Consider the following 26,481-nt stretch of genomic DNA (forward strand, 5'->3'; position numbering starts at 1 on the left):
AACGTGACAACAGTTGAGTGATCTGAAACCCGTTATTTCCAATGGCTTGCGGCACGCCACGCCAGCTTTGCTGTGATGCTGTGATGTGCGGCGAGCGCAGCTCAAACCGATGCCCCATGTCGCAAGCAGCTCTCCTCTGCTGGGAAAATACATTTGGTGTTGCTCTATTGCCATCTGGGGGGAAACTGTAGGGCTTATGGCTTATACTGTACACACTGTACGATTTCAGATATACGTTGAGATAACGAAAACGAAAAAGAAAAAGGTGTAAAAAATTTTAATAAATCGGGAGAAATGCGGGAGAATTGATTCCCAGGAGGAAACCGGGTTAGGGCAATGAAAAACGGGAGTCTCCCGGGAAAATCGGGAGGGTTGGCAAGTATGGGCTCAGGAGACCATTCATCCATCGATTTTCTTCCATTCATGGAGAGACCTTCGTCTGGTAAGCTATCATTACTGCCAAGCAGGTGAAATATATAGGGATATTGTGGTTTAAGCTGGTTAATATATCTAACGTTAATCAACATGATGCCTGTCGATCACGTTCAGTCTTGTGTGTGTCGGTAGAGCGAGCAACAGCACGCTGACTTAACAGCCACAGATGTCACTGTTAACAAGCAATTTCTGATTCTTAAATGCAACAGAGATTGAACAAAAACAGCAATACATGGTTTATCTATTTTTAGAAGCACTGGGGTGATAACGTCAGTGATGGAAGTCAGGACTTACTTCTTAGAAAGGATGCTGAAGGTTGAATGGAGTAATTCAATAAAGCCTTTAGTAACAGTCTTGTGTGTTTAACTTTGAACAATTTATTCAAATGTTAAACTTGGTGTACAACAATTACGTTTTTTTGCAGCTCTCCCTCTTTTCAGTAGGCTTTCAAGTTCAAATCTGACAAAAACACATGATAACAACCCGAAAAAGTCAAAATCACTCTCATGAAGCAATTACAGAGACACAAGCGACTAAATATGCACAAATTACCTTTTCCAAAACACAAAAGAACCGTAGGAGCCATCACACACTACGATCTGGAAATCAACTTCAATAACGTGCCACAAAAACTACTTTCCGTGTCACCGTGCAACATCAGAGGCAGAGCTCTGACTTCCAGGATCACAACGCTGAAGCTCATTCTTTCCCTTTGACTGGGTCGAGTTCAAAAAACAGCAAGCGGCCGCTAAATCAGCGATGTGCTCCCGAGCCCAGCGGTGGTGATGCAGGAGCCGGCTAAATGACCCGCAGCCACTGACGAGTGTGTGACAGGCTGAAGAAAAGGCGACCGGCGAGGCTGCCAGAACCACACGCCGGCTCCTGCTGCCTTTTTTACTGTAACTGCGAGGACTCGCTGTTGGACCTATCGCTGTGAGCGAGCGCTGCGGTGCGCGACTCGCATGTTAATCATATGTCCCGTTAAGTAAGTCATAATTGGTGTCGTTAACATGCCTCCCCCCTCTGCCTCGCGCCCTGAGTGGAGGCTGAGGAAATGAACATTGCTGAAATGGTCACTGCCTATTAGCGGTTGACAGTTTGACTGAGGGCTAAGAGGCAGGAATGAAGAGAGAGTGGCTTGGCGACAATCAGTCCCTGCGGCCATACGCCCTCAGTTTCATACCACACCAGTCTATTACTGCCGGTCTCTCTGTCTCACGCTGCAGCAGAGCTAAGCAGCTGTAAAGCCTACCGACGGTTAAACCAGTACGGCTGTCCTGAATGGAGCTCCTGCTGACAGATTAAACAGCCGGGGTCGGTCGGAGCACTGAGACATTTGATCAGGATTTGCTGCCTGAGATGGTAATCAGTCAATAGCAAGTGACTTATTGTTGTTTTTGCTCCATCTCTGTTGCATTTCAACCCTCTGAGACCCACAATACACCCGTTTTTTTGTCTTTTTTCAGGGGGGTACAGGTGGTCTTTAGGGGGAGATAGAAGGTCAGCAGTAGATGTCACATAGAAGTGGTGTACATCATCTGAAAGCTGGGAACCTGAAGATTAATGTGAGATGCAGCTCAGCACTTTGTGTCACTGTGTTGTTCTAGTCAAATAAACATGAATACATTAATTCATTAATTCATTAAAATAAATTGTAAATGTGTATTAGGGTTTAGAACATCATGATAGAAGTGTATGATGGCCATTCCCATGAACTAATATGTCTCATAAGTTGTTGAAGCAATTTTGGGGTTTTGTTACACAGATTTGCTGCAAAATTTCACCATTTTTACCACTCGAGAATTGATAAAAATGATCAATAATCCCTCCAAAATACCACATTAAGACACCAAGACCTTGAGTAACACCATAGAAAAAGGCGATATGACCTAAAATGTATTTTGCGGTATTTTTTTTTGTTTTTTTGCGGTGATGCTATTATATCACGGTATTACAAAGATAAAAGGGATACTATACTCCGAACCTGATTCTACCTCTTTCTTTCTATTGGCAGTGTAAGGGGACATATCTTAAAGACAAAACATATTTTTTTAAAAACAGATGTGTTTATTGGCTCCAAATTGAAAATGAGATATAAGCCTACACATGTTTTGGGAGGAGTAGCCTGCCCTATAATGTAAATGTAATGTGATTCATTCAGAGTTAATAATAGTAATCATGCTCTTGTTTTGAGTTACGAGTGAACTATAGCCGATTGCCGAGCAAAATTTTTTTGTTTTATCACATATTTCCCAGCCAAACTGGGAATTACATTACATTTAAAAGAATTTACATCTTTGAAGAAACCAAAGGCTGTGATAACCTTTTTACATCTTAAACCACATGAAGAAAGAGTTTGAAAATAGGCTACAGCGTAAACGCTGTTGGACCGGTACTTGTAAAGAAGACAAAGGGATCGTGAGCAGTGCGGCTTGGCTGTGGGCGGCTGTGAAGATGATCTGTTGAGGGCTGGCGGTAGCAGCTCAGCAGCAGCGATGCTGTCTGTGTGGACGCCACACACGTAAGAGCCGCAGCAGTTCACCCGCGCTGCTGTGTGGCTGCTCTAACCTGTTCATTTTGGCGCCGTAATGACAATCGCAAAGGTTCCACAATGAAACGGAACGCCGATAACCTGTACGTAACCGCAGACAACCTGGGAGGGTGTGACGTAGTTCATCGGGTGATTTATCTCCCTCATGTGTGCGCTAAACCGAAACGTTTGTTTATCAGTGTAATGGCAGTATTGCAGAATCCATGTTGAGGCCAAACGTGACACCGGTGAGGGTGATGAAAACCGATATACTGCCCACCCCTCTAATAGCAATCCCCCAAAAACTCCCATTTATAAAATCAACAGACATTGCATCACTTGATTTTTTTTTTTTTTAGCCTTACCATGGTCTTCTGACACTGTATGCTGCTGCTGTTGAACCTCAGAGCCGGGACGCTGTGTGTGCTGCCCTGGATGTGGAAGATGCACTCATAGTTCCGCTGTCCGGACTGCGGCTGGGGCAGGTTCTGCGCCAGCAGGGTGATCGGCCTCATCACTCCAGCAGGGATATAGATCTGGGTGGAGGGCAGGATCTGAGGGCACTCCTACAGAGTAGAAAGATATGAATAAAGAAATTGAGACGTGACTGGAAAACGAAAGCAGAAAATCTCAGTGGGAGGCAGATCTGAGCGGACAGAATGTTCTGGACATGCTGCTGTAAAGAAAACTGCAACACAGTCTCACGGCAGTTCATGAAATAGACACAAAACTTTTTTTTTTATTTGTGTACATAAACACAAATTTAGGTTTAGGAATAGACCAACTTGGTTAGGTTTAGGCAACAAACTACTTAGTTAGGGTTAGGAAAAGATTGCAGCTTGGGTTAAAATAACTCCGGAAGTGGCGTAACTGAAGTACGGAAGCTACGTGACGAATACATCAGCTTTGACTTGTGGTTTCACACGGGACACGAACAGCAGTCTCCTGGGCGAAAGTCCTGTGTTTTTTGACCCACCCATCCACCCCGATGTCCTCCCTATGCGGCGTTCGCCACTCCTTATACTTCCCACTTCATAATTACGTGGATTACATATGAAATAATTTTGTGCTGACCATCACGAAAAAGTGTGAAATTCGAGTCTATGTACACAAATCAATACATCCCATTTTGAGACTATTTCACAAACTGCTGTCCAACTTGGCTGAAAACTGACATCTTCTCCACTGAAAAAAAACACAGATCCTATACACAGGCTATTTGTCTAATTGACAAGTAATTTATTGTGTATATTAGAAATGGCAGCATGTCATTACAGATGTGCATAATTACCTAGGAATCATTTTATTTTTCCTCCCGAGAGCATCCAACCACATAACCACAGCGTCCTTTGTTCTCGTGGGTGAATATGTTTGAAGAATCAGGCAGCCTAAAACCTCCACTTACAAATTATCAACACTCTTGAGGATCAACTCTTGTCCTATTTATGAACCACTGAATATTCAATGTGGCAGCTACTTGTCAAAATGAGTACACGCCATTTTGGAATCAAACCCTTCCCGGTATTAATGAGGCTGTTATGGATATTAGGTATGTTTTTTTTTGCCTAAATGAATGCACTAAAGGATATTCTAATTCTTTCAGCGTGGACAAAAAATGAGAGCCTGAGGCAGCGTCTCTGAGGAACATGGACAGTGTTAATTCTACCACGCTGTACTGTGAAAGAGCTACTGTCTCACGGATTAGAGAGGGAGATGACTGAGGGGTCAGCGCTTCCATTCAGCGGTTTCCTGCTGCTTTTCAATCGATACAAATTTGGCTAGAACAGTAGCTTTGCACCATATTAATTGAAAGAATATAATTGAAATATCTAAGTGTTTTTTCTCAGCCCTAAATAAATCAAAAGATGACATGCAGCTGTCAGCTGGAATCCATGCTACAGCACTGCTCTACAATTCATTAGTGTTTTTCAAATGAATTTTCAAGATTTAATTTAAACATGCTCATGTGTGGCACTGATACTGCAGTATTTACCTCTATAGCATACTTCCTATCAGTATGTTGAATTTACATCATATACTAAAAAGTATCACAGCTATCTACCTGTATTAACTTTTAACATCTTCATTTTTCTTATCCTCCTGAGCCCTAGCCCTATTCCTCGGAAAAAAACGCCAAAAATAACTACCCGAAAATGAATCAGGACTAGCTCCTCAACCATAAGGCTTATATGCATATATCTGGTCTCTTTTGAAAGGTAAGGAGCTAAGGAATATTAATAAATTGTAAGTCAACTAAACTATGTTACCATAGAGATCACAATGGCAAACAAAAAACATTATTTTTCATCCTTGCCTAGTATAAAATCTTAATTTCAAAGGCGATATCACCATTAAAACCAAGATCCCAGAGACAATGATGGAACTGAGTGTGTTCTACTACTCTTTTATTACAACTGTAACTATAAAATTTATTAAAATACACTAAAATATAACATTTATGATACAATTTATAAAGATATATTCATGTTTTGCACATATTTATTGTTTACATATTGACTATTTAATGGGAGTTTTACTTAAAAAAAAATATCTATTTCCATATAGCCATGTTGTAAATAACATTATATCCTAAAAACATTGAAATATGTAGCAATCAACACAATGAATACTGATCAATACTCATACCGTATATGTTTGAAAGCTCGGAATTTCTAGCTTACAACAATATCAAGCATGACATTTAGCCTTACATCGCAGATATCGCGGATCTTTTGATCACAACTTGTTCTAATATTTAAATTTGTTTGGACTACATACACTTGGTTTCAGGATTCTGAAAGCTGAAGAACTCCGGTTTTCAAAACGGTACGACAGTCATATATTCTATAAATAGGTGAATATGAAATAGTGGTGTTTTCTAAACTACGTCACGGGTGTCGGGCTCTTAAAAAAAGAAAGTATGACCGTGGTGTAAACTTTCACTCATTAATAGGACAAATAACTAGTTTAAAGAGATTTAAGTTGCCTTTTCTTCATTGTTCCAAGATGCTAAAATTATTGTGTGTCGAAAATGCTAATTTATATGAAGTCTGACTAAAAGGCGGTGACTTGTTCAGACATTTTCTACAGTGTAAAGCGGATGAACAGAGCCTTTGCAATATCATAAAGGCTGTAATTACCACTAAACAAGTCATATCCACTAATGTGTGTTTGGTATTCATCTGGAGATGCTCTAAACAATCATAAAGGCCATACAAATACCAAACTAGAATTTATGAATTAAGTCGTATTCCACTTTAAGCACCATTAAGCAAACTATAATTTTCCTATTAGGATAGCAAACGTTTATATCTGCAATGATAAATCAGCGGGAACGGCGTTCTATTTAATCAGGAATGAATACCTAAAGTCAAACCACAGCAGCCGCCTCGTACTCTGCAGAGTAATCGCAGTATGAGTTAGCTCCGTGCAGAGGTACTGTCTAATGGAGCATCGGTAATGACTTGCAGATTGGCCTGGGAATGGCAGAGAGAGGTTTGGACATAATGGCACCAAGAGACACCTCTGCTCCCATCACGACTATATAGCACACTCCCACAGCCGGATAGCACTGGCGCCATATGGGGAGGTGAAGGGTGGAAAAGTCAAAGATGTGAATATTTATATAAGATTATATGACACAGGGAGCGTTTGAAACACTGTTTTTCATCTGTAATTCAACGCAGTTCAAAGCTGATAATTGTCATGTAACACTGTAAATAAGATAAAGGGGGAAATTGATCTCATGAGTTGTTGAAATGCTTCTATACAAGGAGATCTGAAAAGGTTTTATCATCAACTCTGAGAGACCTACATGGACTCATGTTTGTCTTCTTTTGGGGGGATACAGGGGGTCTTTAGGGGGAGATAGCAGGTCAACAGTAGATGTCACATAGAAGTGGTGTACATCATCTGAAAGCTGGGAACCTGAAGATTCATTTGAGATGCAGCTCAGCACTGTGTGTCAAATTGTTTTATTCATAAATCTGTTATAAACACTGTGTTTTGGTTAAGCGCCTATTCAAATGTTTGAAAGTTTAGAGTGTATGAGGGCTTAGAACATTACGATAGAAGTATAGCATGATGGTCATTCCCATACTCACTTATGGCTCATAAATTGTTGCGGCAATTTTTGGGTCGATACCATTTTTTACACAGATTTGGTGCAAAATGTAACAATTTTGACCAGTTGAAAGACATGCTGTGATTTGGTATGAAAAAGCTTTTGACATTTGGAGATTTCTGCAAGAATTGCATGTTTCGGCGATTGGATGGCAAGCGCTTCTGTTCTGGAAACTGCTCAGAAACCCCCCTTATTGTCCATACACCTTGGAAAGCCATCCATCCTCTGAATCCTCTAGGTCTCCAGTTTGTGGCTGTAAAGTTTCATGAGGGTGTGATTATCCTAGAGGTCACCACAGGTCACTTTATACAGTGAGGTCAAGTTTGAAAAAATGGTTTCACTATGTGAAATGGCTACTATGGGGACTAACATCATCACACATGATCATTGGATCCACAAAGGTCTCAGCTTTCCAGTCATACCCAATTTATGTAATTCCAAGACTGTTTGGGGACCCCAGTATGCAGAACTATTCAAACACATCATTTTTAGAATAGGCGAAAACAACACATTTATACTGCAGGCAAATTACTGCATGCTTTTTGCCTAAAACGGCATGTGATTATCATAAAGTGGACATGTCTGTAAAGGGGAGACTCGTGGGTACCGGTACTCGTTAGCCTCCTTCCCAACAAGCTATGCAAGGGATGCCTCAGATCGCCTAGTTTCATATGATAGCAATATCTCTACTCTAGATTTAAAACAGAGCCCACTAAAGACAGTAATGTCGGCCAGGATTGCCAGCGGGAAGTTCCCTTAAAGCTGCACTAATCAATATTCTTTAGATTAACAATGGGTCAAATAAGTATGTGTAATGTTAAGTGTGTCAATACAGAACACAGAATTGTCATGCAACAGGCTGTGCAGAGCTTTTAGCTTCTTTTAGCTAATTGTTTTGGTTTCCAGGCCTGTAAACTCTAGCTGCAGCGTTACGACGTTTTTTTAGCAAAAAGCTCTGATGCTGACTGGTCCCCAATTGAGGTAAGGTGATAATTAGGTGATAATATGTCAATGTTGTGTATTTTAATTTGTTCTGCTGCCCCCAAGTGGCTGAAAACAGAGAAAATATCAATGCACCGTGAAAACAATCCATAAATTAAAGGACCAGTGTGTAACAATTAGGGGGATCTATTGGCAGAAATAGTATATAATATTAATAAGTATGTTGTCTTTAATGTATAATCACCTGATAATAAGGACTGTTGGGTTTTCGTTACCTTAGAATGAGCCATTTATATCTACGAAGTCCGCCATGTTGCACCGCCATGTTTCTACAGTAGTCCAGAACGGACAAACCAAACACTGTTAACTTCTCCTGCTTGGGCTGTAACGTTACTTGCTCCCGTTGCCGCCGCCGCTCTCTCTCTCTCTCTCTTGCTTCACCACTCACTTCCCACATACACACACATTCTACACACTGGCTCTGCACCAAATGGCTCTAGAGAGGGCCATTTCCGCGTTGGCCACCGTAGCTCTCCCAACACGCTTGGCACGCGGGAGAAGCCTCAGTTGGTTTCAATCGCCTCACCTCTACCGCTAGATACCGCCTGATCCTACACACTGGACCTTGAAATACAACAAATACTGAATGGCTTTTTGTAGAAGTAGATGTCTGCCAACTGTCTTGGTTCACTTTATGACCACAACAGGGTAATGTGAAAGCTGCTACTTGGAATTACCAGTACTGTAGGAGGCTGGGATGAACAGGTTTTTTTTCCCAGCTGGCAGCTCATATTCACGGAGAATCTAACATGATGTGAATGCGGCTGTGTAGTGGTAAGAGAGAAAGAAGAGGAAGAGCAGGAGGAGGAGGGAAGAACTGAGGAAAGAGAGACAGAGAGGAGATCAAATCAATGCCAGCGAGCCCAGTGAAGCAGATTGTCAATTAGTGAGTCTGACAGTTAAAGTTTAAAGTATTCACAGATGGCGACAGACCGCTAATGAACTGCTTCTAGCCTCTAATAAAATGGAAAACAGGACTAAAGAGGCTCAGAAAGGAAAAGGGAAAAGTGTGTGTGTGTGTGTGTGAAGAGATCCTCTGACTGGATGGTAGAGTATCTAGTCTGAAGTAGCGGTCGTTGTTAATGTTGTAGAGACCGGGCTCAAGCATCTGCTCCAATTGTGGCATGGAAATCCTGTTTGGCTGCCACACACACTCTCACACACACACACACACACACACACACACACACACACACACACACACACACACACACACACAGAGACCACTTCACATCTGTGCCTCTCTGCTGCACATTCTGGTCCCTATTGCTTCCACACACACACACACACACACACACACACACACACACACACACACACACACACACACACACTCCTAAGGTCTGTTTCCTTATTACTGATGCATCAGAGTCAGGATAAAAAGCCCGGCGTCACATTCCTCTGAGGAACATGATAATATGCACAGCACGCAGGAACACACACACAAAGGCATTCCCCACATCGGGCCTACATATACAGTACAAAGACTCACAATCGAGCAAACACATAAAGGGAAAAGAGTGGGTGTAACGCGCACACACACTCGGAGGAGGAGGGGGGGGAGGAGGGAACGAACAAAAGATTGGGGAGCAGAGGATTGTGGGAGCTGTTTCATTAGGAGTGGTGACAGGTGTCAGAGCTGAGTCTGCATCAGATAGCGGAGCAGTTCGACACAATGAGACACAACAATCTCTTTACCTGGGGGATTCCTCTGATCCCTTCGCTTTCGCTCCTTTCTTCCTCTCGCTCACACTTGATCTTTTTAACATTCTCTTTATCTATTCTCTCTCATTGTCGCCTTGTTTTTCAACCTGTATTTCAACTGAGCGGCATCCTCTTTCCCAGAAACAACTTTCATCAGATTCTTGCGTCTCCATACCTGGAAACTTCCCAGTACAACTAACGGGCTGCACAATTAATCGAATATTAATTGTGATTTTGGCTTCCTACGACTGCGATATTATCGTTTAAAATGCTCCGCTCATAGAAAACTCTGCTGCATAAATCAAGCGCTTCCTAAACTAACAGCTAGAGATGAACTGTCAATCAGCAGCCGATCGGAGCCGCTGGTTTTCAGCAGTCTCATATATCCGGATATTTTTGCCGGTTACACATCCATGTGCTATGACGGCATATTAGGACCACATTGAGGCAAAAAATAAATCTGAGATTTCGAGAATAAAGTCGTAATATTAATAGAATAAAGTCATAACTTTACGAGAAAAAAAGTCGTAAAATTACGAGAATAAAGTAATAACATTACGAGAATAAAGTCATACATTTACAAGAAAAAAAAGTAATATTATTACGGGAATAAAGTAATAACTTAACGAGAAAAAAAATCTGAATATTACGAGAATAAAGTCATGGGTTTCACGTGTTATTTTAGAGGGGAAATATAGCAGCGTGCCGCCTGTGTGATGATGGGAATGAGGAACGTGGCGCATCGTGTGAAGTTATACTTTAGTTTAGGTTTCACAAATAAGGAAATTCTTAATCTTTTGGCACATCAGCAGCACATTATCATCAGTATCAGGACTTTGAAAAGATTGTGCAAGAAACTGCATTGTCCTCTCGCCCGTTTTGTTGGTTGCTGGTAATATGTTTTCCTAATATTACGACTTTTTTTTCATAAAGTCACAACTTTATTCTCGTAATATTTCGACTTTATTCTCGTAATTTCAGGATTTTATTCTCGTAATTTTAAGAGTTTCTTTCTCTTAAATTTATGACTTTATTCTCATAATATTACGACTTTATTCTTGTGATTTGAAGACTTTTTTCTTGTAAAGTTATGACTTTATTCTCGTGATATTATAACGTTATTCTCGAAATCTCAGATTTTTTTTTTCCCTCAATGTGGCCCTAATACTCCGTCATACATGTGCAGCCGCCACATGATGGTTTTACGTCGGCACACAGCGGCAAAGTCAGTAATAACATACACAACATAACGAAGTTCTTCAGTGTGAGTGAAGAAGACATAAAGCTGCAATTTGTCACAACTGCAAGTCCAAAATAAGCCGTGGAGGAGCAACCGTAAAAACATTTGGAACAACCAACTTAATCAGATACTTATTATATTGCAATTCATTCCCATGATGCTGCTCAGAGTAATCACAGTGACTGGCGATGGTAAATTTTAACGCTATCATGATGTGTTCAAATGTAATCTTGTAAAATACAGTTTTTGGCGTGAAACTTGAATAAATACACTTGTTTGAAGGTGATGTTTTCCCAGCAATATTACAGAGAAACATGATTTGTTTAACTTCCTTACACTAACTCTAAGCAGTTTATAATATATAATTAGAACTACTAATGCCAAGATTTTTTATTAATCAAAGCGAATATTTAAATAAAAATAATAATCATTTATTTCCTAATCATTTGAATTGTGTGTTTTCATGGCAATAACCACTATAGATGACAATAACAAAGTAAAGGATAACATTTGGAGTTTTTGACGGTTGGAATGTAGCACGACGTGGAAGTGAAAGCAGCGCTCTGTTTATTTAAATGTGAAAATGCAACACAAATATTTTGTCCCTAAAATCAATGAATAATCGTGATCTCAATACTGATCAAAATAATCTTGATTATTATTTTATTTTTTCATAATCGTGCAGCCCAGCACCAGCACACAACATACTTAATGCCTTGTTGGGATATAAAATTTACTGCAGTGCGAGTCGGGGACGAACGTTGATGCAGAGGATGAGCAGAGATAAACCATCGGATGTGAAAGGGCGAGAAGAGGTGAAGCGAGAAGGGAAGGAGGGGAGGAGACGAGGCGAGGTCTTGGGAGCCATACACTCGTTTATTAAAGTGTGGGATGAGAGTCGAGGAGGTCAAGTTCCCAACAGAGCGAGGCAGGGGGTGGAGCTCCGCAACATGGGAGTCATACACGCCGCTTATATATATCCGCACTATTTCCCAGACGAGCAGTACAGACACACACACCCAAACTACGCTCTACATCTAGATAGATATACCCAAAATGCACATAATACACACACACAAACCAAACCCCATTTATCCTCACACACCGACTGCTAGATCAAAAGCTAAATCCTGCCCTCTGGCTCTGTGCAGTAAACTGGTGCAGACTCAGGCCAGTGGAATGTTTTACAGTAGCCTTGGGGCCAAAAACACAGACACTGTGATCAAAGGTAGGAAAGGTAAGACCTCAGAGAAAAAATGAGTCGGTCTTCCGTATTACCATTGTAAAACCTCTAGGTCTCTGCCAGAGCCCCGAGGCTACATTTTGTGGGAAGTGATTGATATATTCCCAATGTGTTTATTTATATGGTGGCCATTTGGAACGGGACAACTGGAGACTGTATGCAATATGCATATTATTATGATTTGTGACTATGTAGTTCGATCACACTGGAGGATTGTCAATGCTAGTATGCACACTGAGATCTGAAGTGTTGTTGGGCATTTCTGTCCCACATTAGGGCTTCTTCACAGCAGACATTTTGACATGTTATAGTAGGAAAGGCACAGCTGTATAAGAATTAGGGCTGTCAATCAATTAAAATATTGAATCACTATTTTTATCCGTCCAAAATGTACCTTAAAGGGAGATTTGTCAACTATTTAATACTCTTATCAACATGGGAGTGAGCAAATATGCTGCTTTATGCTAATGTATGTACATATTTATTATTGGAAATCAATAAACAACACAAAAGAATGACAATTATTGTCCAGAAACCCTCACAGGTACTGCATTTAGCATAAAATAAATATGCTCAAATCATAACATGGCAAACTGCAGCCCTACAGGCAACAACAGCTGTCAGTGTGTCAGTGTGCTGACTTGGCCATAAAGTGGGCATGTCTGTCAAGGGGAGACTCGTGGGTACCCATAGAACCCATTTTCATTCATATATCTGGAGGTCAGAGGTCAGTAGGACCCCGTTGAAAAAATGGCCATGCCAGTTTTTCCTCGTCAAAATTTAGTGTAAATTTGGATATTTAAAACTGAGCCTGCTACAACCTAGAAATACTGAACCACCATTGATAGGTTAGTAGATATCTAGTACATCGAGCACATCTAGTACAAGTAGTATCTATAGGTGACTGACAGCATCGTTGTCAGCTGTGATACCCAGTATACGTCATATTACAGTTAAGAGCTTACTGAAAGCCACACCATGGCTGTGTCTGAAATCACTCCCTATTTCACTCATTCGCTATTCCATATGTAATAGACACTCAACAGAACAATCAATAGTGAGCATAAATAAATAAATGTACTCAGTCGGACCCTTCAGACAGTCAATATAGTGCCCTATATGGTAAATAAGGAGTGATTTCTGCCATGTGAACAGTGATGCAATCGCATAGCTTGGGGGGGGGGGGAATCATCAAATAACATAATCAGTGAGGAATCTTTAAAGTGAACTGAAAGAAATGCTTAAAATCAGCCAAGAGAGCGGTAATGTTCACCTCTAACAACAGTTAAGCCTAAAGCAAATGCAACATATAGTTTTCCATTACATTTGGGCAAATTTGAGACTCACGGACGTAGGACAGTTACCTTCGGGTGATGTCATATCTATAAACTGCTATATAATGAAAAACACAAGATGGACCAGTTGTATCCTCGGTCATGTTCATTTCCTACAACTCTACCACAGATAATATTCTGTTTCAGCCTCTCTCGTCCGTTCTTCAGTTTTTCTCTCCTGCTCTCTCTCTCTATATGTCTTCCTCTCTCATCTGATCCTCCCTCCCTCCCTCTGCTTTCTACCTGCTCTGCTGTTTATTTAACTGGGATGATGAACTCCTGCTGGCTAGGACGCTCTACTGCATTATCATATTCACTTTTCCTCTCTCCTCCGTAGCCTCCTTTTCTTCACATCCTTCACTCTTTGTTGGTTGCTGGAACATGATCACGATATCGGTGTAGAGGACTTTGAGCAGGCCATCAAAACAAACAGAGGCTATAGTTAGATGATATGTGGAGGCAGGAGTGAAATGGAATGTTAAGAACGTATATTGCTAAGAAGTGAAAGTCAATTGTTCGTTCCATTGCAACGTCAGCGCCCGGCAGCAGAGCTACGTATTCGCCATTTTGGACTGAAAGCGACTACCGGACGCCAGTAAAACGTCCGCTCTTCAAATTGCCGTACAAAGAAAAACTAAATTATTTCTATGCTGTTGTCATAAATTTAATGTCTCTACCGAAACGGCCTGTGTTGAATGATACAAAATGTATAAATATGCATACTATTATAGCTATTTACTTACTTACTTCTTTATTTATTAAACTTTTTTGCCCGGTCGCTTCCCAGAGGAGCATGACGTGAACGAAAAATCCAGCACACAGACTTTGAGAGCAATCTCAAACTTTTTCATGTCAAGGATCTCTAAAATGTCCAACAGACCACAGACCATGGATGTAGAAGAGGTTGTGTCCTGTGCTTTTGTCCTGCGTGTTAGTAAATAACCTACAACTACATTAAATTCTGTTGATGTCATGCTACTAGCTACTGGCCGATAGCCGGCTGTTTGGGAACAGAGACGTTAATACATCCACCACGGTACAGGCTGACAGCATACAGCCCATGGGTGATAATACAAGTGATGAATTACAGCCAATATATCCATTATTACAGCTAGCAGGAACGGATATGTCATATTGAGCGTGCAGAGCGGTGCAGTCCCGTCTCTTTGTTTCTATACTCTTTGGTGAAAATGTTTATGAAGTTCAATTACTTTTGATGTTTTGGCAAAACTATTTATGAAAGAGGAAAAAAAAAAATGATATTCGAGATGAAAGACGGAACAAACACACAACATATGTAGCTCTGACACACACCTAAAGTCATCATCATATTATCTCTTTTACTTTCTTCCCCCCTCACTTCTAATTACTTTCTATCAGGACGGAGACATCCCATCCACGGTGATGTCACAGATGAGGCAAGGGCCCCGATTGGCTGCCGGCTGTCGCCCATGAGGCCACCTCACCGAGGCGCTGACAGACTCCGAGTATGATGGATGAGGGAGTCTGTGTGCGTTTGTCTATGTGTGTGTGTGTGTGTGTGTGAGTGTCAGGGGGGGGTCAGGGCAGTGTAGAGGGTCCCCACGGATTAGCGTTACAGTCCAATGAACCGTTTCAGAAAGGAGGGAGGGCAAGACCCCATCGACCAGTGCTTTTACACACACACACACACACACACACACACACACACACACACAGAAAGAAAGACCTGATATGATGACCACATCTCCCAGGAGAGAGAGAGGAAGAGTCATCTGTTGAGCAATGTTTCAGTTTTAGACGCTAATATAGTTATACCCTTAGAGGATAAATCTAACAGAAAGAAACACACACACGCACACACACACACACACACACACACACACACACACACACACACACACACACACACACACACCAGAGAATACAACAATAACGTGCAATGGGTCATGCCGGTAATCCCGATAGATCTCTCCATTCAATCACCACACAGACAGGTCATAAGGCTGTATCTATATAGATCTCCTCAAAACACTTTCTCCCATTCGGACACATCTTTCTCTCTCAGTGTATCTCTCTCACTCCGCATTAACAACGTTTTCTTTGTCTCCGTCTCATATAACCCCCCAAGACAGGTCAAAACTGGAGAGAGCTTTATCAACCTAAACATCGTGAACTCCAGCTATTTCTGCCACACGTTGTTCAATAAGACCCCCTCCCTAGTGGCTGCCTATGCACTGAATGCTGCTTTATGTAAAAAAAAAAGTTAAAGAGGAGAGGTCAAACGAAGGCCAGATACAAACTGATATCCATCAGCACGGCAGCCAGGTAGTGCTACGATACTCTTGTGGGCCTCGCTGCTGCAGAATAATAATGTTTGATATGTGGATTGTGTACGGCTCGTAGACTGGTTTGGTGTGTACGTGACGAGGCCCCACGATACAATATTATCACCATACTTAAGTCAAGATACGATCTTACTGCGATTTTACACATTTTGCGATATGCCACCTTTTTTCAGCTGCAAAATATGCAGTTTGTCAACACCTGTCTCATCTAATATAAGGCTGTAAAAGTTAATGCGATAATAACGCATTAACGCAAATACGTTTTAAAGCCACTAATTTCATTAATGTATTAACGCAACTTGCGATTTGTAGGTTGTAGTGGGCTCAGTTTTAAAGCTAGAGTTAAGATACTGGTATCTAACTTAAAAAATGTGCGAATAACTATTTGAATTGATTGACAGCCCTAGCATCTACATGATGAGATATGCTGAGTGTTGCGATAAGATATATTGAGATATGTTGTGATTTATTATCTTTTTCAACTGCAAAATATGCAGTTTGTTAACATCCATTTTATCTAATAAGATACAGTTTTCACTCAGTTCATCTCAGAGTTCTCATTCACATATCTTGAGGTCAGAGGTCAAGGGACCCCTTTGAATATGGCCATGCCAGTTTCTCCTCACCAAAATGTTGCCCAACTTTAGAGCATTATTTCGCCTCCTTCCCAGCAACCTAACATGACATGGATGTTACCAATACAACTGCTACGACCTCTGAAACACAGAATAGCGATTGATACTTGCCGCCCGTGTATTGATACAATATTGCCACGCAAAAAATCGCGATACTATTCTGTATCGATTTTTTTCCCCCCACCTCTAGCACACGAGTGGTCCAGGACCACGATCACGGCTTGACAAAACCCATCCGCCTGCCACCTAAAACAAGGAAAATGAAAATGAAACCATTAGAGCCATGCATACATGGCTCAAACAGTTCAACTTTGTGTTAAGCGATCAAGCTATGGAACAGATACCGTGCCTACTGGGGAAAAAAAAAACTCCACTCTGACTCTACAGAGCTCTCCATCCCACATGTCTCCATTAGAATAGCATTGCCCTGTGTGGTATCTCTGATGACCAAGTGTGATTGTGTGTCTATCTGGATCCTATCAGGACTGGATGGTCAAAGAGGAGGATGTAGCCGATAAGCATCAGCTAGTGGATCGATAGGAGCCTCTAAAAATACACAATCTGTTTGTGAGTGTCTGTGTGTGTGTGTGTGTGTGTCTGAGGGTGACACAGAAGATACATGACAGATAACGAGAAGCTCTTCAGGACGGACTCAGCTCCGTGTTCTCTTTTTTTTTTCTTCAGCCCGCAGGATCAAAATTTGATGAATTTTGTTTCATCTCGCGAGCGGGAAATGACACAGTGCTCCTTGTCATGTGGGAACCAAAAACAGGCTCGCAACCCAGTTTAGACCGTGACCCAGTGAATATTAAGAGATTTCTGTGACCCACCTAAGAATCAGCCGACCTTTCAAGGTCAGTATAAAAGCCCATGATAAATGTACTCACTTCCTCATCATCTGCCTTCATGCAGTTGAGTGTATTTTCTCCATTAGTCTTGGGACGAAATAATGAGTTTCTCGGTCCCAAAGGTGCTAGGTCGGAAAAGTTTAAGCAATGCACAACACAAGCCAACTTCACAACAAAAGACATCGCAATATCTAGTATGCAAATTCACTGGGGCCGAGAACTTTTGAAAGCGATCGCTTCTCTCTGTGCGAGACCCGTTTCATGTTTTATTCCAGATTCGTGACTCATCCCCTGTGCTTCATTTCAGCAGGAAAACATTTCATCTATTTTGCTCAAATGACCCGAGTTCCTCAGTCGTAGTCTCAGGTGGAAGGAGGGCAGGCACCCCCCCATCGCAGTAGACTAGGAGCTCTTCTGTTCAATAAAAGACACTTTGAACTGCGTTAGAAGCCTTTGTCCACCCACTCTTCTCAGCCCTTTACTACAGGGGATACGGAGCGAGGCGGATCGTGTGGTAAAGATAAATCACGGGAAGAGTTCACGCTGTTGTGAACTGAGATTTGACACTTAAATAAATGTATGAACATATACAATCGTACCTTCTTTTGAAAACTTGAACAAACTCGGTTGTATTACCCTCATCATTTTTAATCAAAGCATCATATCACCTTTTTCTTCACATCTCGAGGGGAACCTACACCGCTACTCAACGTGACTCACAGCAAAGCCGAACTAAGAACACAGTAGAAAATGGAACTACGACAACATGTGTAAAGGCCTTTTCACAACAAGTCTGTCCGAAATTGTCGCACATAATAAAATAAACACAAAAATGAATACGTACTCACTTTGTGTCAATCACGTTTACATACCTGCTCCAGAACGTTCGTCCGTCACTAAAGTTTCGGAAGAGGTTACATTTTCGGCGTTTTTTCACATCTTTCGTCAAAAGGCAAAAGAGGGTTGTTGGACCACTCAGAGCCACTGTTCGTGCATTCATACATTCACTTTGTTCTCCCGGAACAAAGCACTTAAGCACAATAAATTAATAAAAGAATACAGAGATGCAGAATTTAAAGATAGATTGTGGCAGGTGATTGCAGAGCAGCTTGTAATCGGGGACGGTTGCAGAACAAAAGATGTCGGAAAGATTAGACAGTAGGAAGCCAACCAGTGATTCTCAAAGTGAGGTCCGTGGCACTCTGTCAGGGGGTCCGAGAAATAATTTGCTATAAATTATAAAACTGTGCTGTGTCATTAAAAAGTGCATATCTACAGATGGGGACCATTTGCGCCAATAAAACGAGCATATTGTGTCCATTACTCCCATCCACGTTAGCTTTGGGCCGATAGAAACTCCGATATGATTGCGACACACAGCAGTAAGTCCGTTATTTTAAAGTTGTACCACTTACTGACAGTCAGCTTCAGACTGGTAAGTTTAAATGTCTGGATTTATTCAGGCTATGCCAGTCTTGCTACTGCGCATTTTCTGAAAGCTTTTAAGATCAATTACATGATACGTAGGCTATAACTGCTGTCAAGTTGAGTAAAAAAAAACTTGGCGTGCAAAGACCTTTATATGTGGAATCTGTGAAATGGCTGCTGGTACCTGTACAAAGATTCATAAAACAAAAAGGAACAATGGCAATCCTCCATTTCTTTACCTGTCTTATCTAAACAACGCACTCAAAAATGACTCAGTTTGGACAAGTCAAGTCAATTTGCTTCATATAGCCCAGAAATGTCCTTCAAAGGGTTTTCCAACCTGTACAGCATACAACACAACCTCTATCCTCAGACCTATCAGATCAAATGTTAGCCTGCATGATGCAGTCATGTCAGTCAGTTCAAAGCAACGATTATGCTTTGAACTGGTTGAATTGAGTGCCCCTGGGTATGATTACTTCTCCAAGACCAAGAAAGTGTTCAGAGGTGTCTTGTTGTTTCCTTCCAACAGCCTTTAAGACATGTTTACTCCTGTTTGGTGGATCTGTCAGATGTGAAACCAATATAACCACAGGGCCAGGTATCGAACCGCAATACTTTTTTTAGAATTGAGACTGAAATGCGTCCATTGCATTGTGTAATCAAATCAAAATGCTTTGTCAGATCTTTACATATTCTTTAATCAGACATTTCAAGATTTAGGTCACTACTTTGCCAATTCTTTACCGGTTGATTTCAAAATCTTTAAAAAAGTATGATTTGGTACAGGCACCGAAGGTCAGGTATCATATTGACACCAGTGTCAAACATGACCCAGCCTTATACAACCACGGTTACAATGAAACAGAACATAATGTATATCAACACTAGAGTGTTTCAAAAGCCTTCACAGCATGGAGCACATTGTATACCAATAACAATATATTTGAACCTTCACATTCAAGGACACGTCTGCATTCATTTGCTTCTATAAAGGTAGAAACATTCTGGTACCAACATGTAGCCACAGGACTATACCATCCTTTATACTAAAGGGTTATTCAAGCAATATAGTCAGGAGACTTATAAGAGAGGTTTAAAAACACATTGAAAAAGTAAACTTTTAGTCCCTAGTATTGGTCAAGCTCCCAAAGCAGCGGGGTGTATATTCATAAAGGAAATCAATAGTGTCGTTAATAGACCTTCAATAGACCAGGTTGAGCAGTAGGCTGCTCTTTGTGACAAAACACCGTCTCACGGCAGGTCGTGAAATAGTCACGAAATTTAATATATTTGATTTGTGTACATAGACACGTATTACCCTTTTTTTTCATTACGCTCAGCACGACTTTCAACAACATATTTTGTCAGCAACACGTGACGCACGTCAGTTTCCGCTCCAGTCTTTTCAAAATAATATTACTTAATTAGGCTAACGAAAAGATTGAATTGGTTAGGTTTAGGCTACTAAACTACTTAGTTAGGTTTAGGAAAAGATCGACTTGGTTAGGTTTAGGCAACACACTTCTTAGTTAGGCTTACGAAAAGATTGAATTGGTTAGGTTTAGGCAACAAAACTACTTAGTTAGGTTTAGGAAAAGGTCGACTTGGTTAGGTTAAGGCAACAAAACTACTTAGTTAGGTTGAGGAATAGATCAACTTGGTTAGGCGTAGGCAACAAACTACTTAGTCAGATTTAGGAATAGATTAACTTGGTTAGGCTTAGGCAACAAACTAAGTTAGGTTTAGGAAAAGTCTGAGTTGGTTATGCTTAGGCAACAAACTATTTAGTCAGGTTTAGGAAAAGATCGACTTGGTTAGGCTTAGGCAACAAACTAGTTTGTTAGGCTTAGGAATAGGTCGACTTGGTTAGGCTTAGGCAATAAACTACTTAGTTAGGTTTAGGAAAAGATCATAGTTTGGGTTTAAATAACACCGGAAGTGGCGTAACTTAAATATGGAAGTTACATGACAAATATATCAACTTTGACTTGTGGTTTCACACGGGACACAAACACCGCTCTCCTGGGCAAAAGTCCTTTGACCCACCCATCTACCCCGACCTCCTCCCTACACGGCGTTCGTCGCTCTCTATACTTCCCAGTTCACAATTACGTGGATTACATTTGAATTGATTTCGTGCTGACCATCCCGAGAAAAAAATTAATAAATTAGTTTCTATGTACACGAATCAATACATAAAATGTCATGACTATTTCACAAACTGCTGTGTGACTGAACTTCATGCAACATTGGTGGATTGCCCCTTTAAAAAGTAAAAAACAAAAGAACCATGCATACAATGTAGTCAACCCCCTACCTTTTCTCTACACATTTGGTCTTTAATAAATGCTTTTAGGAATAAAAAAAATGTGATCTGATCTCGTCCTTTACCTTGCATACGGTTGAGATAGCCTGTTAGCATAGAACAATGGACTGAAGAGCATTGATACCCTAGTTAATTCCCCTGTCCCTCTGCCTCAGTGCACTATTCAACAGTTTAATGGCCATTAAATTTATCCACTGAGACGGTGAGCATCATCAGAACTCTTTCAAAACTAATTTCCCACATATGATTACTCATGTGCCTTCACAGGAAACTGTGGAATGAAGTTTATTAAGCCTTCGGAGTGAGGGGGAAGTGGGGTCAGACGGGAAACAACACAGGGAAGTGTCATTTGGATTGAGACACACACAAGAGTTACAAGTCATCACAGACTCTCAACCCTCCGAGATCCGCGGGAATGCAGGGATCCCGACCGACTTTACCAACCGGTTCAGTTTTAGAGGTAGAATGAAGCTACAGAAATCAACCAGAAAACCTAATCCATTGGTAACAGCCATGAGGAAAGAGGCAAATTAATGCTCCAAAAAACTGGTATGGCCATTTTCAAAAGGGGTTCCTTGACCTCTGACCTCATGTGCCGATGGGTCTCTCCTTTACATACATGCCCACTTTATGATAATTCCACACCTTTTGGTGCAAAAACCATGCAGCTTTATGCATGCAGTACAAATGTGTTATTTTCGCCTATTCTAAAATTGTACGTTTGAATATTTCTGCATACTGGGGTCCCTAAACTGTCTTAGAATTACATAAATTGGGTATCACTGTAAAGCTGAGACTCTTGTGGATCCAATGAGCCCAACTGTATTCATGTGTGATGATGTTAGTCCCCATAGTAGCCATTTCATATCGTGAGACCATTTTTTAAAACTTCACCCCACTGTATAAAATGACTTGTGATGACCTCGAGGATAATCACAGCCTCATGAAACTTTACAGCCACAAACTAGAGACCTAGAGCATTCAGAGGAGGGATGGTTTTCCTATAGGTAGATTGAGAATAAGGGGGTTTCTGACCAGTTTCCACAACAGAAGTGCTCATCATTCAATCGACAAAAAAAAATGCAATTCTTTCAGAAATCTCCAAATGACAAAAGCTTTTGATACCAAATCACAGCATGGCTTTTTCTATGGTGTTCCTCAAGGTCTTAATGTGGTATTTTGGAGGGATTATTGATCATTTTTATCAATTCTCAATTGGTAAAAAATGGTTAAATTTAGCACCAAATCTGTGTAACAAATGGTATGAACCCCAAAATTGCTTATGAGACATAACAGAGCATGGGGATAGCCATCATATACACCCACAATAATGTTCTAAGCCCTTATACACTTTCACATTTTATTCATGTTTATTTCTGATTTATAACTAGAACAGCTTGACACACAGTGCTGAGCTGCATCTCAAATTCATCTTCAGGTTCCCATCTTTCAGATGATGTACACCACTTATATGTGACATCTACTGTTGACCTGCTATCTCCCCCTGACAACCCCCTCTACCCCCGCCTAAAAAAGACCAAAACGGGTCTATTGTGGGTCTCAGAGGGTTAATATTTTCATAAATTCATCAGGAGCAGTTTATTACATGTACATATTTATTATATATTCTGCCCTGCTGGGTATGTGCATCAACGAGAGAAGCCAGGAATAAGGCAGTGAACAAGGATGTGAATGAAAAGTGGCTCAGAGTGACTTAATCATCGGTGACATTTGAATATTTCCTATTTATGTTCTGCAGACAAAAGTAAGTTGTGTAAGACAAACACACGATGCAATTAAATGTTTCTCAGCATGCCGAGCTTCCAGCAAAGAAGAAAGTAGGGCAGATAGCATTAAATAAATGACATGGAATTATTAAGTAGATGCTGAGGAGACATGATGCACGGGTATAGTGTCGTGACCCTGAAGTATCCTTTCATCTCCTGAATGGTTAAAACATCCCTTGCTTCCTCCTCCCACTCCTCCACCCTTCTCCTCCTTTCATCAACTCGCTCGCTCGCTCGCTCGCTCGCTCGCTCGCTCTCTCCTTTCCTCCTTGTTAATGTCTCTCCCTCCAACTCTGATGTCTTTCTCTTATCCTTAATCCGTCCAGCCCGGTTCTTCCTCATTCCTCCTATATCATATCTCCCCGATCTCGCTACTGTCCCACTTTTTCAAAAAATTATCTCCCAAACATTATTTAAGTACGCCAACTAAAACGACACGATCAATCAATCCTAATTTCATAAAGCTTGTAGAGAAATTGGCCTCGAGCAATTTGGACAAATGCGCAGTCCAATCTGCCATCTTTCTAGAATAATGAGACAATTAAAATGAGCTCCCTGACACAAACTTAATTACAGTCATCGTCTCGTGACCTCTGGCCTTCCTCTGGAGTGAGAAAAACAGTTGATAACACATCGAGCCAGGCGGTGTCTCTTGATATCGCTTCCATTTGTATTCCAGTTATTAGACTTAAAGGGATAGTTTGGGTGTTTTGATGTAAGGATGTATGAGGTACTCATCTATAGTCAGTGTATTACCTACAGTAGATGATGGTCAGCAAGACCACAGTTTGGAGAAACCGATACAAGAGCAAAGTAATGCACTGCTGTGGACGGCAGAAAAAACTTATTTTAGGAAGAAATATCCATCTAAAAAAAATCAATATTAAAAACTTTGTATATGAATCATCATATACATACAGGTACAAAATTGTCCTCTGCATTTAATCCATCCTAAAGCATTTAGGAGCAGTGGGCTGCTGTAAAGCGCCCGGGAGCAGCTTGGGGTTCAGTGTCTTGCTCGAGGACATGCAGACAGAAGGAGCTGGGGATCGAACTGCCAACCTTAGGGGTGAAAGAACGACCCACGATATCTGTTTCAGTGTATGTTATATTTGGAATATTATCTCCGGTTTATCATGTCGTGAGACAGCTATACGGTCTGTGTTTCCAAGCCGTTATCTATACTTTCGCCAAAGCCACCAGACTCCATTGACAAAAACAGTAATTTGCTGGTCTACCGCTGATCTCGATCGGTTAGTTTGTTTGCGTTATTGTGTGACTTTGGTTAGTCTGGATTCACCAAAGTCATACAATAACACACAAAAAAGTAACCGATCAAGGCAGTGATTTGTGTGTTCTGCGAGGTAAAATAACTGTTTTTTTTCAAAGGAGTCTGGTGGCTTTCGTGAGAGCATAGATGGAAACAACGGCTTCAGTTCCCCGTCGAAAACGGCTGTCTCACAGCAAGGTAAGGCGGCGAAAATATTCTAAATACGGTGTAAACTGATATTGGCCTTTCTTTTAGGTGGCTAAAATACATGTTGCTGCTGCCTCTGTCCACAGCAGTACAATGCTTAGCTTCCATAGGGTAACTCCTGTCTGTTTTTACAAGCTGACCGTCATCTACTGTAGGTAATACACTGACTATGGATAAATACCTCATACAAGCCCACTTAAAAAACACCTGAACTATCCCTTTAAGCTTATGGCCTTATTCTCACACAACTTTTAGAGGTGTCAGTATCAGTGTATTTGATTTATTTGCCTTTACTTAACCGTGCATTGTTAACTGTAGAAGTGAAGGGGTTTGAATGTGAGACCCGTGCGCAAAACTACAGGCTGGCTAAAATTTGTTAAAGGGAAACCTGCATAATAGAGTGTGCACTATTTTTTGCAGAAGGCATTTCTTTTTTAAATTTTTCTCATGTGCAGTGTGCACACAGTTTCATAAATGAGACCCTCTAGTTGTTTTAGCAAGCTGGCTTATTCTCCAACAACTAGGCCACTGCCACACTCCTCCCCTTATGTTTTATTGTGGATGCTCAACCTTTCGCTTCTCATCTCATCTGTCTCTCTCCATTAAACACGCCGACGATCAGAGAGGCATCTGGAGATGCATCTTTAAGCTTTAATACACTTTGAATAATTAACACACACACACACACACACACACACACACACACACACACACACACACACACACAGCTGAGTCTATCAGTGGCAGGCAGCTCCCCCCAGCCAGAGAGAGACCCAGAGGGAGAGGGGAAGCTCGCTCTGTGCCAGCCCCGGCCTCGGAGCCTCGGAGCTGGGCCGCTCAGAGCTGTGTACCAGCCTGTGCTCCAGCAACAATGGAATGACAGATGTAACTCTGACACCCTCAGCTGAGAGACAGAAAACAAAGGGGTGTCTGGCTCCAGCTAATTGACTTGTTGAAGGAATGAGGGAGCGGGTGAACAAGAGGAAAGAGCTCATTGGGTTAGAGATCAGAAAGGGGAACCCGCATGGAGATGGCTGGCGAGGTGTGTGGCGTGCCTTGAGCAGTGATACTACATCAGGAGTCTGTGTGTCGGCTTGCTGTGCGTGCACATGCAAATAATGCATCCCTGCGAAAGATATGACCATCTTACTGACTCACCCATCACAGTGATTCATCCTCTAATTAGCAGCACGAAGGTTAACACTGATCCACATATCTATATTCACCTTCTGTTCATCTGGAGCCTGAACACAGCCTGCTAATGATTATCAATGAGGCTATAGGCTACAAAGCCACCGGTTCAATCTCCTGCACAGCAGCAATGCATCATGGTACCTACTGTACGCGTACTGTATTTCACTGAGCGTAAGGAGGTCAGGCTTCTCGGGAAAGAGGGAGAGAGTGGAAAGAAGGAGGAGGAAGGGAAGAAATAAGGGATGAACGGGGAAGAAGGGAAGAAAGGGGAGGGGGGACTGAAAATAGGAAGAAGTAAAGTGGAGGAAGAAAGAAAAATGGGATGTAGGGGAGGAAAAAAGGAGGTAAGGATACAGGGAAAGAAGGAATGAAGAGAAAAAAGGAAGGAAAAAGAAAGAAAGAAAGAAAGAAAGAAAGAAAGAAAGAAAGAAAGAAAGAAAGAAAGAAGATCCCACTGAGTCAGAGCTGGGGAGTTGAAGTTTCACATATTGAAAAGGTCAGTAACTCGATAGTTAAATAAAGTGTTTCAGAATGGGTGATGCAACACGGGCTCATAATGAGCACTTCTTTTGACACATTCTGATGACTTCACTCAGTCTTAATGAATACATCAGACAGAAATAAATACCAAGCTACACTTTCCTAAAACATGAATAAATAGAACTGCAGCTCTAAAATCGACACGATCCAAGACCTCAACAGTCTTTGTGTCAATGCTGAAAGTGGGATCCATTATACAGTATGTAACTAGGCACAAACTAACGGTGTGGAAGTCCAGCCCAGTCTCACAGCAGTTTGTGTATTGATGTATTGAATCGTGCACATAGATAATAATTTTTTTCTGT

The 26,481-nt window shown here is 41.3% G+C and overlaps 1 protein-coding gene across 2 annotated transcripts in view; it reads right to left on the reverse strand.

Moving 5' to 3' along the window:
- LOC141772166 (plexin-A1-like) overlaps positions 1–26,481 on the reverse strand; it is a 353,749-nt gene that overhangs the window by 113,667 nt on the left and 213,601 nt on the right. For both annotated transcript variants that reach the window (XM_074642860.1, XM_074642859.1), the window contains exon 10: positions 3,331–3,531. In XM_074642860.1, the coding sequence (XP_074498961.1) occupies positions 3,331–3,531 (201 nt within the window). The remainder of the gene's footprint in view (positions 1–3,330; positions 3,532–26,481) is intronic.

Source organism: Sebastes fasciatus, chromosome 8 (genome assembly GCF_043250625.1).
Source record: "Sebastes fasciatus isolate fSebFas1 chromosome 8, fSebFas1.pri, whole genome shotgun sequence".
Lineage (NCBI taxonomy): Eukaryota > Metazoa > Chordata > Actinopteri > Perciformes > Sebastidae > Sebastes > Sebastes fasciatus.